Here is a 16,049-nt window from a genome sequence, read left to right on the forward strand (position 1 = left end):
CCAGAGTTTCCTGTGGTTTTTGCGCCTAATATTTCCAAGGGTCTCGAAAGTATAGTTGAAGTGGTAAACGTGTATTTGGAGAGGCACCTGACGCAGTGATGAGCATAGCAAACCACAGAATTTCCCGCATCATAGTGCCCGGTACCCAGCAACAGGGCCTAAGAAAACACTTCCCTGTAGTCCTATGGGCCCAGATCATTGAGTTTACCAAACGTGGTTTAATAACAATATACGTAGGATTATCGCTGTGGATAATACAGATATATGTCACATATCGCAGGCATGATCCCACGAGAGCCTGCGTCTGACTGTCCTCCCATGGATGACAGAATACAACATTTTCTGGTTCGAATCTATGCAGAGGGCATTGGGCTTACATTTGATACTCTCTGTAGTTTTACTCAACGTTGTGAGCTCTAATACAATAAGGTGTGTGAGCCTGACATGTGCATGCCCCTTCCTTCCACGAACCCGCCCTGCCCATATATTATCTGATGTCTGTGTTGTATTCACCAATGTTATGTACGCTATTTGCACACGTCACTGTGTGCTGCTTTATGTCCCCCTCTTCCTGCGTACCCTCTCCCTCCCCGTCATGATGACTCCAGCTACAAGACGCCTCCACGCGCTCCCCTCCTGACCTCAGCTGTGCTGGTGTATTGAGCTAGAATAAAGCTTTCCCCTTTAACCGCTTCAGTATCATCTTTACACATTGGCAGCGAGGATGGGATTCGACAGTCTGTTGGTCTGTTCTGCCCATAGTGTGCCAGACCACATATTGTCTGCTGCTGCACTAATTAAGCTACGCCGCTCGACTCATCCAACATAATTGTTCACAGTGAAGTAGCCAGTGTGTCATGGGCCCTAGTGCAAGGGTAACGGACAACCTGGCCACTGTTTGGACTGTGAAAGGCCTCAGGCTTTTGGACCGTGGTGCCACTGCACCCACTGCACTAACGAAAGTTACGCCGTTGATTGTTCACTCGGTTTTACATTCGAAATTTCAAACAGCCAAGGGCTACTATCCATGCAGAGTGAACTGCAGTAAAAAACAGTCATAATATATAAACATGATTCATCAACAAAAAAACATGTTGCACTCTATGACATATCGTTATCGCGTGTGCGGAAGCAAAACAGGTCGCAAGACAACAGCTGCACGCCTGTCAGTTTAAGTTACACAAACAGCACAGCCCCACCCGAGCCTACGCTGATTCATATGCACACAACTCCATTTAACGTCAGAAAGCCGTTTGTGCAGACTGTCAGCCTCGGGGGTCACCGGCCGCGGAAAGGACTCTCACAAGGGGGGACCCAGGGAGAGCCAGGCGCGAGCCGGTCTCTCCCTGGGCAGGTTCGCGCGAGGAACATCAACAGGTGGGGGGCTGATTAGCAGAGGGTTGAAAAGGGGAAGTCAGGCGGGGATTAGCAACTGCGTGGCGGGAGGCGTGTAGGGAGGTTGTTTTGCGGCGTGTATTTGTCGTACCTGGGTTTTCTCTGACCACATGGAGGACGTGGAGGAGGTCAGGAGGGCCGTGCGGTTCCTCTGCGATGCCGGGCGCGAGGACCTGCTGCGGCCGGGTGTCCCAGCGGAGGCGTGGGTCGGACTGGCCCGCCCACCTCGCAAGGCTTCCGAGGGCGTTTCCAGGGCCGTGGACGCTTGTTTAACCCCGGGCCCGGAGGAGGAGGAAGACGGCGAGGCGGCCACGCCTGCGGACGGGCACATGCTCGTTTTGCCGGTCGCTGCAGTGGAGCCCCCGCCGGGTGACCCGGGCGCCCCCCAGCAGGTATGTGCATTCCAGTTACTTGGTGCTGGTTCCCGCGGGGCGCCCGGGGGGAGGCGGGGGCGTTCTGCGGGCCGTCAAGCTCCGCGTTCAGGCGGCTTGGTCTCGGGGAAGACGGGGAGGCTGCAGGCGGGCCCTAAACCAAAGCGGGGGCGGAGCCTGGACTCCCTTGGGCACGCGCCGACCCCTCCCCCTGCCGGTATGCCTGTAGTCCCTGCCGTTACGGTGCCCAATTCTCCGGGGGGGGTTTCCCCACTCCTGTGGCTTAATGGCCAGTGTTTTATGCTCTCTCCTGCCATGCTGGGGCCTGGCCCTGCCCCCCCCCGCGATGTTGGCTCCCCGCACACGGGTGACGCCGGTGCTGGGCCACTCACTGCTGCATTGCCGGCTCCAACCCCTCCTGTGGTCCCCACTCCTGCCCCTGCTGTGGTTCCAGTGGGCACTGTCTCTAGATTGCTGCCCCCCCCGGCCACTGCGGCTGTGGCAGCCGGTTTGCCTGGCCCTCGGGCTGCCATCCCCACGCCCCCGGCTCCTGGTATGAGGGGTTTGTTCAACGAGGGGGCGCCCCAGTACCCGGGGCAAGCCTTGTTCCCGGTCCCCAGGGGGCGGCCAAGTGGCCACTTGGGGGGTCAATCGACTGGGTCGGGAGGTGTCCATGGTCTGGCGTCGGTGGGCCGTCCCTTGGGGGAAAATTGCGGTTCAGCTTTCAGGGACCATGTTGTCGCGCACCCTTCATCGTCTGGCTTGAGCGGCAGCAGTTTTCAATCTGCGCCTTCGGCTGGGCGGCTGTTGGCAGTTTCTACGGGCCCGGGAACTGTCCCCACGGCTGTTTCCAGTGGTGGGCTTTCAGGGGGGCTATCTGGAGCGGATACCTCTTCTACAGTTTTCTGTCCACAAAGCTTTCAGACCATTGATTGGCAGTTTTATGATGGGGGTATTGGTGATGGGGCTATGCCCAGTGGAAGTAATCAAGTTGAATTTTCTGATGCAGCTTTCGGTGGGAGTTTTCATGATGATGAGTTGGAAGAGGGGGAATTGAGGGACAAAGATGTTGGGCTTTTGGCAGCACGGGCCCAGGGGGGTGGGTTGGGGCAACCCACTGTTTCTCGTGTTTTGCAGGAGTCTAGAGCGGACCCTGCAGGTGTACGAGGGGCAGTGTGGTCTGGACCTTCTCAGCGGGATCGTGGGGCCGTCGCCCAGCAGTCGGAGCAGTTACCAAGAGGTAAGGATGGGTGGTGGTCAGTGTGGCAACCTAGGGAGAGTCTCCCGGTTAAGTGTACAAGATCTGTTGGTATGGGTGATGGGGTTGTGGTTGAGCGAGTCGCTCTGGCACCGAGGCTTGAGCGGCCCGTAATTTCAAATGTGCAACCTAGGGAGAGTCTCCCGGTTAAGAGTACAAGATCCTGTGGTACGGGTGATGGGGTTGTGGTTGAGCGAGTCGCTCTGGCACCGAGGCTTGAGCGGCCCGTAATTTCAAATGTTTCTACTGTGCAAGTTGCAAAAGAAGTTTCTATATCGGGGGATGGCGGGGTGGATGCCACTCGGGTAACGGAGGATAGTATCCTACCGAAAAAGTTGCCTTATTCTGGGGTGGGGATGCCCTTGGGGTCCCATTTATCTGAAAAAACAAAGAATCTGATCTGGTCTGGGGCTTTTGTAGATGTTTTTCGTCTTCTCCACAGGGATGTCCAGGCAAAAGAAGGGTCGAAAGAGGAGGAATTAGAATTGGCTCGGAGGCCTCGCGTTCCGAAGTCCATAGAGAATTGGACTTCGGCCTTTCTCATTTATGCCAGCGTTTATTGTCAACGTCATCCTGAGAAAGCGATAGACATGTTTAAATATGCAGATGTCATCCGCAAGGCTCACAGTTATTTTGGAGGCTTTGCTTGGTTGTCCTACGATGACGAATTTAGGGCGCGCATGGCCGCTTTTCCTGAGCGTTCGTGGGGTGCGGTTGACTCTGAGTTATGGTTGCAATGGATGGCATCGGCAAACCCTCCTGCTACGACCCACACAGCTAGCGGGCAACCTGTGTTTTATCGGCCCTTTTCAGCTCGCCCCGCTCAGTCTGGGGCGGGGGTTTGGGGCAGAGGTCAATCAGCCGCTTCTGGCACTTGCTGGCATTTTAACAGAGGTTCCTGTAACAGACCCGCTTGCAGGTATAAACATGAGTGTTCACAGTGTGGAGGGAAGCACGCCCTCACCCAGTGTTTTCCCGGCCAGAGATGGGGTGATCAGGGACGGGGTTCTGGGGGCAGGGGGCAGCACCATCAGTCTGTTTACAAGGGCCCCTACTCCTATTAGGCAGGAGGTTCTCGACCTCTGGCTGGTGGATTATCCGGATTTTGAGGCAGCTAAGATTTTGTCTTGGGGCTTCAAAATTGGGTTTCGGATTGGGTATCAGGGACCCAGGGTGGGCAGGTGGTCGGATAATTTGAAGTCTGCGAAGGAGAGTCCACATGTGGTGCGGAAGAAACTGGATGCAGAGCTTGCGGCTGGTAGGATTGCTGGTCCTTTTGTGCATTGTCCCCTGCCTGACTTGATTGTATCACCCCTGGGCGTGGTGCCCAAGAAGGCGGAAGGGGAGTTTCGTCTTATTCATCACCTGTCCTGGCCCGAGGGTTCCTCAATCAATGACTTTATTGATCCAGCTGACTCAACTGTCACTTATGCTTCGGTGGACGATGCCTTACGGCTCGTGCGCACGGCTGGTGTTGGGGCTTTGCTGGCGAAGAGCGACATTCAGTCGGCTTTCCGGCTATTGCCCATTCATCCTTGGGATTTCAGTCTGTTAGGAATGCATTTTGATGGTAGTTTCTACGTGGATCGGGTGTTGCCCATGGGCTGTTCAGTGTCATGCTCCCTGTTTGAAACCTTCAGTACCTTCCTGCAGTGGCGATTCACTTTTGTCAGTGGCCACGCGTTGGTCTGTCATTACCTTGATGATTTTCTTTTCATTGGGGAGGGTTGCTCTGGGCAGTGTCAGTCGGCTTTGAACATCTTTCAGGCTCTAGCGGAGGAATTGGGTGTCCCCTTGGCGCCGGACAAGACAGAGGGTCCCTGTACGTCCCTGACTTTTTTGGGGATCGAAATTGATACTCTGTCTATGGTGGCGAGACTGCCTGTGGCTAAAGTGAAGGAAATGTCTGCTTTCATACATCTGGTGTTGGGGGAGCGGAAAGTGGTTTTGAAAACTGTTCAGAAGTTGTTGGGTTATCTCAATTTTGCTTGCCGGGTTGTTCGGGCGGGCAGGACGTTCTGCAGACGTCTGGGTCTGTCCATGTCCGGAGCAAGCCTTCCCCATCATAGGGTGCGCATTACCACCGCTGTGCGTGCCGATTTGACTGTCTGGCTTCGTTTTCTGCAAGACTTTAATGGCGTGTCCTTGTTTTTTGCGGATGAGGACATGGTGTGGCAAGTACAGTTGTTCACTGATGCGTCAGGGGCTCACGGATTCGGAATATTTTGGGAAGGTCGATGGTGCGCGGCCGGCTGGCCGGCGCACTGGAAGGATCAGGGTCGCAGCATTGCGTTTCTGGAGCTCTTCCCGCTGCTGGTTGCTTTGCACCTATGGGGGGATGAGTTTCAGAATCGTTCCGTCTTGTTTCACGTGGACAATTTGGCTGTAGTACACCTTGTCAATCACCAAAAGGCTCGCGATTTGCGGGTTTTGCGGCTCCTGCGCGCATTCATGCTGCGGTGTCTGCAACTGAATATTGTCTTTAAAGCGCGGCATGTTCCTGGTACTTCTAATTGCATCGCTGACTCTTTGTCTCGCTTTCAGTGGTCCGAGTTCCGCAAGTTAGCTCCTGGGGCGGACCTGGCACCAACACCGATCCCACAGTACGTATGGGACCTGGGGGATTGAGGGTTCACCACTTGGTGGAAAATTCTGTGGCTGAATCCACCAGGCGGGGTTATGTGAAAGCCTGGTCTGAGTTTCTGCAGTTTTGCAAGGTTTCGATGGGGCCGTTCAGGGCTGGTTGGTCTGATGAACAATGCATCTTGCAGTTTGTTTTACATCTGGCGGACAAAGGCCTGGCGCCCACTACCATTTCGGGTAAATTGGCTGGGGTTTCTTTTTATGGACAGCTTTGGTGGGGGAGGGATCCGGTTGGGGGGGTGTTGGTTCGTAAATTGTTGAAAGGTTTGGCCAGGCTCCGGGCTGGGGGTCAGCAGCTCCGGCAGCCCGTGACGTTTGAATTGCTCCAGTTGATGTTGCCGGAACTGGAGGTGTGTTGTCATGATGCTTTTGAGTGTGCCAAATTTCGTTTGTGTTTTGTGTGGTTGTTCTTTGGGGCATTTCGGGCATCAGAGTTGCTGGGGTTGCGGGGCAGGGTAGGCATGACCAGCGGTGAGGTGGTGTTGGAAAGTGACAGAGTGCGACTTTGGCTGCGGGCATCCAAAACCGACCAGATGGGGAGGGGTAAGTGGGTGTTCCTTGGTAGGAGTGGGGTCTCTGCATGTTGCCCGGTTGGGGAATGGGAAGGGTTTGTGTCCTCTCCGCATTTTCTACAGGGGTCCATATTTTGTCATGCGGATGGTAGTCCCATAGTGGCATCTCAATTGTTGGCTGTATTACGTAAGGTCTTGTTGCGTTTGGGGAAGGACCCTGTTCAGTTTGGTACCCATTCCTTCAGAATTGGTGCGGCGACGGAGGCCGCCCGCCTGGGGTGGGACTGGTCCCAGATCCGACGCATTGGTCGTTGGCGTTCCAAGTGTTGTGAAAAGTATGTGAGGAAATAGTGCATTTTTGGCTGGTCTAACATTTCTTTCTCTCCTAGGTCCCTGGCTATCAGTCGCCGGATGCAAAAGAAGGGTGTGGATACTGGGGCACTCTTTTATTAAACGAGCAGCTTTAGCCGCTGCCAGCCAGCTTTGTGGGAGATCACTTGGCCTGAACAGTATGACACATGAAGTCTCATGGCATGGAACAGGGGGAATGCGCTGGGGTGGGCTTTTTCCCGCCTTGGCTGCTTTGGTTTCGCAGTGTTTGGGGGGCCCTCCGGATCTCCTGGTGCTACATTTGGGAGAGAATGACTTGGTTTCTCTCTCTGGGCTGACCTTGTTAAAATTAATGAAGCAGGACCTGGAAATCATCCGAACCACATGGGAGAGCACCATGCTCATATGGACTGAGTTTGTGCCCCGTTTGCACTGGCGTGGGGCACGGACCCATTCTGCCCTGGAAAAGGCTAGACGGAAAGTGAACAGGACAATGCGCCTTTTTTGTCAACATTGGGGGATATACAGTTTGAACCATTATCATTTACAAGTATCTGAACATCATTTATTTTGTGAGGACGGTGTGCATCTCTCAGCTTTGGGCCTCTCTTTTTACCTCCTTGAACTCAGGGACTTGATTAGCAAGGTTCTTCAAGTACAGTTGTGGTGTGCTCCTTCCTTTCCTTTAGGTGGGGCAGGAAAACGCTAAAGGTTTTCCTGGGTGGCGGGTTTTTGTTAGTGGGGGTGGGCAGCCTGGAGCGGGTTGGCCATCCTGAAGGGTAGCGTTGGGTAGGCTAGGGTTAGTAGGCAGGAGTTTGTTCGGGGTTTTGGGATTTAGGTTTCGTAGGCTCACTGTAGAGTTGAATTATGTAAATAATAAATAAATAATGAATATGTTTATGATATTGATGATGCACCTGTCCTAAAATAAAAGTGGCCTTTCTTGCTCCTAAAAGAAGGTGTGGACAATGTTTTCTTGCGCGAGGGGGGACCCAGGGAGAGCCAGGCGCGAGCCGGTCTCTCCCTGGGCAGGTTCGCGCGAGGAACATCAACAGGTGGGGGGCTGATTAGCAGAGGGTTGAAAAGGGGAAGTCAGGCGGGGATTAGCAACTGCGTGGCGGGAGGCGTGTAGGGAGGTTGTTTTGCCCCACCCACCCTCCCTCTTTTTTCTTTTTCTTTCTTTATTTCTGGGTTTGTTCTTTTGCGGTGCTCTAGGCACTGTTTTAGTTTAGGTAGGTTTGCCACTGTTAGGATGGGTGCCTTTGTTCTTTTGTAGGCGGGTTTTTGTTAGTGGGGGTGGGCAGCCTGGAGCGGGTTGGCCATCCTGAAGGGTAGCGTTGGGTAGGCTAGGGTTAGTAGGCAGGAGTTTGTTCGGGGTTTTGGGATTTAGGTTTCGTAGGCTCACTGTAGAGTTGAATTATGTAAATAATAAATAAATAATGAATATGTTTATGATATTGATGATGCACCTGTCCTAAAATAAAAGTGGCCTTTCTTGCTCCTAAAAGAAGGTGTGGACAATGTTTTCTTGCGCGAAGGTGGCAGGGAGAGAAAGAGCAGCAAATCGGCTGGGAGCTCTCGGGTCTGCTGTGCTAAAGCGTGAGTATAATTATCAGTGAAAACGTGCTTGTTTTTGCAAATGTTGTGTGATTTAGTAATTGTATCAGTGGTCGAAGTGGAGAAAAAAAAGTAGGGGAACTGTGGGTGGAGAATCAGGGGGCGGGAATAACCAAAGATTGGATCAGTGGGCGGAGTCAGGGGTGTGGCTAGAAATGGCAAAACAGACCATTTTTAGTACGTTTAGCATTTCGCTGACCAGTTACAGCTTATAACGTTATTTAATTCAAACAATGGATAAACATGTTTATTTGAGGTTTAATTCAGGAAAAAGCAAACACTCATAGGGAATACAGGTTTGTGTAAAGCTTGTGAAATATAAGCAGGAACAACATGTTCCCTTAATGCTTTTACTCTCATTGTTCAGAAATCCATGAGTATTTTTTGCCTCAAACATTGAGGACATGAATACAGGGCTCCTCCTTTACACATGTGTTAAGCAGGGCTCAGAAGAGAAAGGGACTGTCAGGAGAATCTAGACTCACGGAAACCGACAAAGGCTCCTTCATATTCATGTGTGCCAGCTAGCTGCTCAACCATAAAATAGCAAAAATAACAACTGGTGGACAGAATGCAGAACAATATCATACATTCACCCCAGTACAAAGATCTGGGCCTAAATCCGTCGTTTTTTTTGCTCACCATGCCATTCCAGTTTGGACCCAGACATATGCAAATCAGTCTTGATCCTGCGCCCAATGGGACCAGTCCAGCCCAAACTGCCAGGCCATATGTATACACGTGTCCTTTCATTCGTGAAGTGAACACAAAGCAGTACCCACTGAACTATGCACATAAAATATTGCTCTTTGATATGCATGGTACAGGTTCTTTCCAGCAGGCATATTACCCCTCTGCGCTACCTTAGGTGGGTAAAACAGCTACTAGACAAAACATGCTCCCATCTCTCTCCAGCAGGTACATTGATCACCAAAGTTATCTTGGCACTTGTATTGTTGACCGAAACCTGTTGAATATACAAAGAACTTTGCAGTGTTTTTAAAACTCCTGCACTTGTACAAACTAAACTGGCCCCCTACCCTTCCAGTCGCCCTGGGAAACGCCTGATGCCTGGAACGGCCTGTCCAGCATTGTTACCTTTTTCAATGCAGTACTGCAGATATGTATGCTTATTAGATATAAATGTCATGGATCACTGTATTTCAAGTTTAGGGTGCACAGGTACCCCGTTCAGTGTAGTCTGTTTGTTAAAATAAACTAGTTTGTGTGCCTCCCTGCACCACAGCATCCTCTACACAGAGGATTTTACACTCCTTGTTCTGGAATCCACTGCTAATCAAGGGCCAATATTGCATTGTCAACAATTCAAGTGGGAGGTTAAGCTATAATAGAGATATTGTGCTTTGTAAAACTAAGGAGAGATTAAAGATAATAGCAAGGACTACTACCCCGAAACTGCCTCAAAAATATTTAACCTGGAACCTAGACCATGGAACAAGACGCTGGTTTTCCCTATTTAGATTTAATCTCCTACCTTTAAATGATTTAACAGCACATTGGTCCCAGAATTCAAAAAATGGAAAAAAGTGCAATTTTTGTGAGCTGAGTATCCAGAACCTGGATCATGTTTTGTTTGTGTGTCCGGCACTGGCCTTTTATCGTCATCTTTGGCTTAGGCCGATGTTTTTACAAAATGGTGTTAAGGACGTAGCCTCAGCTCGCAACTTTCTTTTTAATCCCAAAAATGAAGCTGCCTGTGCAAAATTGTTTAATTTCTTTAAGGAATTTTTGTACATATTTTAACTGTATATTTTCCAAGTGGGATTTATTTTCTGAACAGCTGATCTTCTTTTTAGTCATTTTATCCTCTCCAGTTTACGAATGTATTTTGCACCATTTGGTCCCTATTTTATAAGCTGTTGCTTATTTAAATTTTTGTATCCCAAATTGTAAATTTGCACATGATTAGGCTGCTTTTATTTGTTATTTGCACAGTTCTGGAAATGCTCTGTTCTCTCTTTGCTCGCTGCTAATTCCAAACTTTGATCCCTGAAAGTGCTTTACGTTGTCTCGATTGCTTTCTAATTGCTATTTGCACAACTCTGGATACGCCCTGTTTCCTCATTGCTGGCTGCTAAATCCCAAACTTTTATCCCTTGAAACTATTATATGTTGTAATTTTTCATTATCTTGTTTCCGCAGTTTTACCACATGGTCTTATTTGCATTTTATGTATTAATTGTTGTGTAATTTTTAAGTGGACCTCATTGGAGTTCCAAAACTCTAATAAATTGAATTGAATTGAATTACATTGTCAACAGTCTGCTCTGCTCTGTTGTGTCACCAGTTAATTCACAGTTGTCTGATGGCCCTTTCAGTGTTGCTTTGCAGGTCCCTAGATAGAAGGGAAGGGGGAGGAGGTTGTGGGCACTGCAGAGTAGGGTGGCCAACTGGCATGGGTGCAAATTCAGAATGGGGAGTGTAAAAGTTCAGGACAAGGGGTCAAAATTCACAACAAAAATTCAGGACAGGAGGTCAAAATTCAGGAGAAAAATTCAGGGCAACAGGTATGCTTTGCAGACACATCAGTGGATGTCATGCAATAAATAAATAGGCAAGGAACATAAGTACAAGTCACTTCTCCTGCCCTGTCACTTTCTCCTGCCCGATCACTTCTCCTACCCCATCACCGCCCCTTCCCTGTCATTTCCCCTGCCCCGTCTCTGCTCCTTCCCGTTCACTGCTCCTGCCCCGTCACTGCTCCTGCCCGTTCACTGCTCCTGCCCGTTCACTACTCCTGCCCGTTCACTGCTCCTGCCCGTTATCTGCTCCTGCCCATTATCTGCTCCTACCCGTTATCTGCTCCTGCCTAATCACTTCTCCTGCCCGTCACCTCTCCTGCCCCTTCACCTCTCCTGCCCCGTCACTTCTCCTGCCCCGTCACTTCTCCTGTCCCGTCACTTCTCCTGCCCCATCACTTCTCCTGGCCCATCACTTCTCCTGCCCCATCACTGCTCCTGCCCCGTCACTGGTCCTGCCCATCACTGCTCCTGCCCTTTCACTGCTCCTGTCCAATCAGTACTCCTGCTTATGCACGATCAACGCTCCTGCCTCGTCAATTTCCCTGCCCCCTCCCTTCTCCTGTCCCTTCACTTCTCCTGACCTGTTCACTGCTCCTGCCCTGTTCACCGCTCCTGCCCTGTTCACCGCTCATGTCCTGTTCACCGCTCATGCCCTGTTCACCGCTCATGCCCTGTTCACCACTCATGCCCTATGACTGCTCCTGCCTAATCACTGCTTCTGCCCAGTCACCTCTCCTGCCCGGTCACCTCTCCCGCCCGGTCACCTCTCCTGCCCGGTCACCTCTCCTGCCCTGCCCCCTCTCCTATCCCGTCACTGCTCCTGCCCCATTCACTGCTCCTGCCACGTTCACTGCTCCTGCCCCGTTGACTGCTCCTGCCCTGTTCACTGCTCCTGCCACGTTCACTGCTCCTGCCCCGTTGACTGCTCCTGCCACGTTCACTGCTCCTGCCCCGTTGACTGCTCCTGCCCTGTTCACTGCTCCTTCCCGGTTACCGCTCCTGCTCATGCCTAAACACCACTCCTATCCCATCACTTCTCCTGCTTCATCACTTCTTCTGCCCGTCATTTCTCCTGCCCCGTCATTTCTCCTGCCCCGTCACTTCTCCTGCCCCGTCACTTCTCCTGCCCCGTCACCACTCCTGCCCCGTCACCTCTCCTGCCCTGTCACGTCACCTGTCCGTCACGTCACCTGCCCATCACTTCTCCTGCCCTGTCGCTTTTTCTGCCCTGTCGTCTCTCCTGCCCTGTCGCCTCTCCTGCTGCCTCTCCTGCCCTGTTGCCTCCCCTGCCTCGTCACTGCTCCTGCCCCGTCACTGCTCCTGCCCTGTCACTGCTCCTGCCCCGTCACTGCTCCTGCCCCGTTCGCTTCTCCTGCCCCATTCGCTGCTCCTGCCCCATTCACTGCTCCTGCCCCATTCACTGCTCCTGCCCCGTTCACTGCTCCTGCCTCATTCACTGCTCATGCCTGGTTACCGCTCCTGCTCATGCCTAATCACCACTCCTACCCCAACACTTCTCCTGCCTCGTCACTTCTCCTGCCCGTCACTTCTCCTGTCCCGTCACTTCTCCTGCCCTGTCACTTCTCCTGCCCCGTCACCTCTCCTGCCCTGTCGCCTCTCCTGCCGCCTCTCCTCCCCTGCCCCGTCACTGCTCCTACCCCGTCGCTTTTTCTGCCCTGTCGTCTCTCCTGCCCTGTCGCCTCTCCTGCTGCCTCTCCTGCCCTGTTGCCTCCCCTGCCCCGTCACTGCTCCTGCCCCGTCACTGCTCCTGCCCCGTCACTGCTCCTGCCCCGTTCGCTTCTCCTGCCCCGTTCGCTGCTCCTGCCCCATTCACTGCTCCTGCCCCATTCACTGCTCCTGCCCCGTTCACTGCTCCTGCCCCATTCACTGCTCCTGCCTGGTTACCGCTCCTGCTCATGCCTAATCACCACTCCTACCCCAACACTTCTCCTGCTTCGTCACTTCTCCTGCCCGTCACTTCTCCTGTCCCGTCACTTCTCCTGCCCTGTCACTTCTCCTGCCCCGTCACCTCTCCTGCCCTGTCGCCTCTCCTGCCGCCTCTCCTCCCCTGCCCCTTCACTGCTCCTACCCCGTCACTGCTCCTGTCCCGTTGCTTCTCATGCCCCGTTCACTGCTCCTGCCCCGTTCACTGCTCCTGCCCCGTTCACTGCTCCTGCCCCGTTCACTGCTCCTGCCCGGTTACCGCTCCTGCTCATGCCTAAACACCGCTCCTACCCCATCACTTCTCCTGCTTTGTCACTTCTCCTGCCCCGTCACTTCTCCTGCCCCGTCACTTTTCCTGCCCCGTCACCTCTCCTGCTCCGTCACGTAACCTGTCCGTCACGTCACCTGCCCGTCACTTCTACTGCCCTGTCGCTTTTTCTGCCCTGTCACCTCTCCTGCCGCCTCTCCTGCTCTGTCGCCTCCCCTGCCCCATCACTGCTCCTGCCCAGTCACTGCTCCTGCCCCGTCACTGCTCCTGCCCCATAGCTTCTCCTGCTCCGTTCATCGTTCCTGCCCCGTTCACTGCTCCTGCCCCGTTCACCGCTCCTGCCCGTCTCTTCTCCTGCACAGTCACTTCTCCCGCCCAGTCACCACTCCCGCCCGGTCACCACACCCGGCCGGTCACCACTCCCGCCCTGTCACCACTCCTTCCCACTCACCTCTCCTTTCCTGTTGCCTCTCCTGCCCCGTCACGTCACCTGTCCGTCACGTCACCTGCCCGTCACTTCTACTGCCCTGTCGCTTTTTCCTCACCTGTCGCCTCTCCTGCCCTGTCACCTCTCCTGCCGCCTCTCCTGCCCTGTCGCCTCTCCTGCCCCGTTACTGCTCCTGCCCCGTCACTGCTCCTGCCCCGTTCACCGCTCCTGCCCCGTTCACCACTCCTGCCCCGTCACTTCTCCTGTCCGGTCACTTCTCCTGTCCGGTCACTTCTCCCGCCTGGTCACCTCTCCCGCCCGGTCACCACTCCCGCCCGGTCACCACTCCTGCCCACTCACCTCTCCTTTCCTGTTGCCTCTCCTGTCCAGTCACTGCTCCTGCCCCGTCACTGCTCCTGCCCCGTCACTGCTCCTGCCCTGTCACTTCTCCTGCCCGTTACTTCTTCTGCCCAGTCACCTCTCCTGCCCCATTACCTCTCCTATCCTGTCGCCTCTTCTGTCCCGTCACTGTTCCTGCCCTGTTCACTCTGTGTACAACATGGACAAATTACACAAGGGGGCAAGTTCCCCAGAGTACTCTGTTTGGGGACAGCTCCCCTGTCATTACTAACTCTGACCTCATTGCAAACAGGAAAACGCGTTGTACCACAAATTCCCTGTGTGTGCATCTTCCACCAGACTGCGTTAACACCTGGCGTGCATCGTGTTAGAGGTTTTTTTTGTAAGCTTGAACAACCAGACAATAAGGACACTTTGTAAACTGTGGTATATTTGGAGGATCTGGAATAGAGGTTTTTACAGAAGACATATTATATCCTGAAAAACGATCGATTTAATTCACTGATGACGCAGTATCCTAAATATGAAAAGGTCTTCACACCAGGACACTCAAAGGAGGGGGATTTGTCTCGCAGAACACCATCCCTCAATCTCCAGATCCATACAAGATCGGTACACCATCGTCAAAGGCAGAGGACGGGCGCATTGTCATTCGAAAGAGGCTAATCAGCCTCAATCAGAATGACAATGGGCCTGCCCTCAGTCTGTGGAGCTCAGGGAGGGGCTGCTGCAGGCTCTGGAGTTCACCAGAGAAGTGCGAGCAGCCCCTGGAAGCTGAATGAAAAAGTTATCGTTATTAAGTAGGACTATTCTTGCCGTCCCGGGATGATTTTTTTAAAGAAAAAAGTAGGGGAACAGACTGAAATAATTTTTAAAAGTAGGGGCATGCCGTGCCCTTCCGATCCTGCCCACTTCTACCACTGAATTGTATCTCCGCGCTCTCTTTGGAAACCGGCAGCACATGATAAAAATTGGCGGTAGTTCAAATGGAGGCTCTTGTGTGCCTCATTTGCTCGGAGCTAGCGTCTCCGGATTGGAAAAGATTCTGCCCACAAGCAATGGCAACAATTCACCTCGTTTATGGGTCAGGGGCAGTAGGCAGCGTCGGATTGGTACCGTGGACACTCGGGCAATGCCCGAGGGGCCGGTGTTGTGTGTAATATCTGGTATCCCCTTGGGATCAAGTATCCCCTGCTCTGCTGTCTTCGTAGAATTAATTCAGCCCAGGCAGGATCAGACAGAAGCAGTCGATCTCTGCTCAGGCTGAGTGCAGGAATACACTATATCATGGGATACCAGACTGAGCACACGCTATAAATTACCTGACGTGTCGTTTCTCTAATACTGGAGCCACAGCTGCACAAGAGACAGGAAGCAAATCTAAAGTAGTTCAAAGAACGAAATCTTAAATAAATGAAAAATAAATCCACAGTGAAATAATGGAATGGTTATTTTTCAACCACATCGCAACTAGTACAAAGAAGGAAAGGAATGCACGCACGAGTCGGAGTGAAAGAGTGTTCTTTTTTATTTTTTCAGCAAATCGCTATTAGTACAAACAAGGAAAGGTGAAATTAATGAAAATTAAATAAATGCATGCACGGAGTGGGAGTAAAATAATGGATTTTTTTTAAAGCAAATAGCAAGTAGTACAAAGAAGGAAACGTGAAATAAATGAAAATTAAACATATGCACGAAGTCGAAGTGAAAGAATGGAATTTTTATTTTCAAACAGATGGATTGACATTGTAAATTAAAACATGGGGAGAGAGAATAACAGCGAAGCAGAAGCGGCTCCTGGAGAGAATGCTGCCGGACTGTGTCGCAGGGCGGGGGAGGGGCAGGGTGAGGTGTAGTGAGAGAGCGCAAACTGACTTAAATGTATGAGTACATCACACTTACCTGTAGTAAGCACAAATCATGAGGAGAAATGCCATGAGTGCTAATAGTATCTGTAATTATATTCTGAATGTATAGCTAATGTAGAGATTTAAGTAGAAGTGGAACTAATACAGAAATGTGTGACATTATATGATTTTAGTAGATGTGATTATTTTTGAATCCATGTCGTGTAGCTGTTAAAATGTAAGATGGTATGTGGTTAAACGCAGAATGTGATAGGCCTTAGGGCCAGAGCTAAAAGGGAAGGTGTTTCTTTTCACGACACAGATTGTATTAATGTTTTGGTCATTGCATTAAATGGGCCATGATTTATAGAGATGTTTACTGAATAATAGAATAAGAATATTAACATGCTTTAATTAATGAAGAAGTTGAATGCTATAATCATGATGAGAAATATTGTAGGCCTGAAATGTTTTAACATCGATTTGCACGTACATGTCTGGGCTGAGAAATGTTGCAAGCCTTTTTTGGAAGTC

At 51.7% G+C, this 16,049-nt stretch overlaps 1 protein-coding gene across 1 annotated transcript; it reads left to right on the forward strand.

Annotated features, from left to right (window-relative positions):
- The first annotated feature begins 2,371 nt into the window (after positions 1-2,371).
- Positions 2,372-7,904, forward strand: LOC144826299 (uncharacterized). The gene is made up of 2 exons (XM_078684644.1): positions 2,372-3,006; positions 6,569-7,904. Exons 1-2 carry the CDS (start codon positions 2,736-2,738, stop codon positions 7,216-7,218), a joined length of 921 nt encoding a protein of 306 aa, XP_078540770.1. The 5' UTR covers positions 2,372-2,735; the 3' UTR covers positions 7,219-7,904.
- The last annotated feature ends 8,145 nt before the right edge of the window (positions 7,905-16,049 follow it).

Source organism: Lissotriton helveticus, chromosome 3_2 (genome assembly GCF_964261635.1).
Source record: "Lissotriton helveticus chromosome 3_2, aLisHel1.1, whole genome shotgun sequence".
NCBI classification, from domain to species: domain Eukaryota; kingdom Metazoa; phylum Chordata; class Amphibia; order Caudata; family Salamandridae; genus Lissotriton; species Lissotriton helveticus.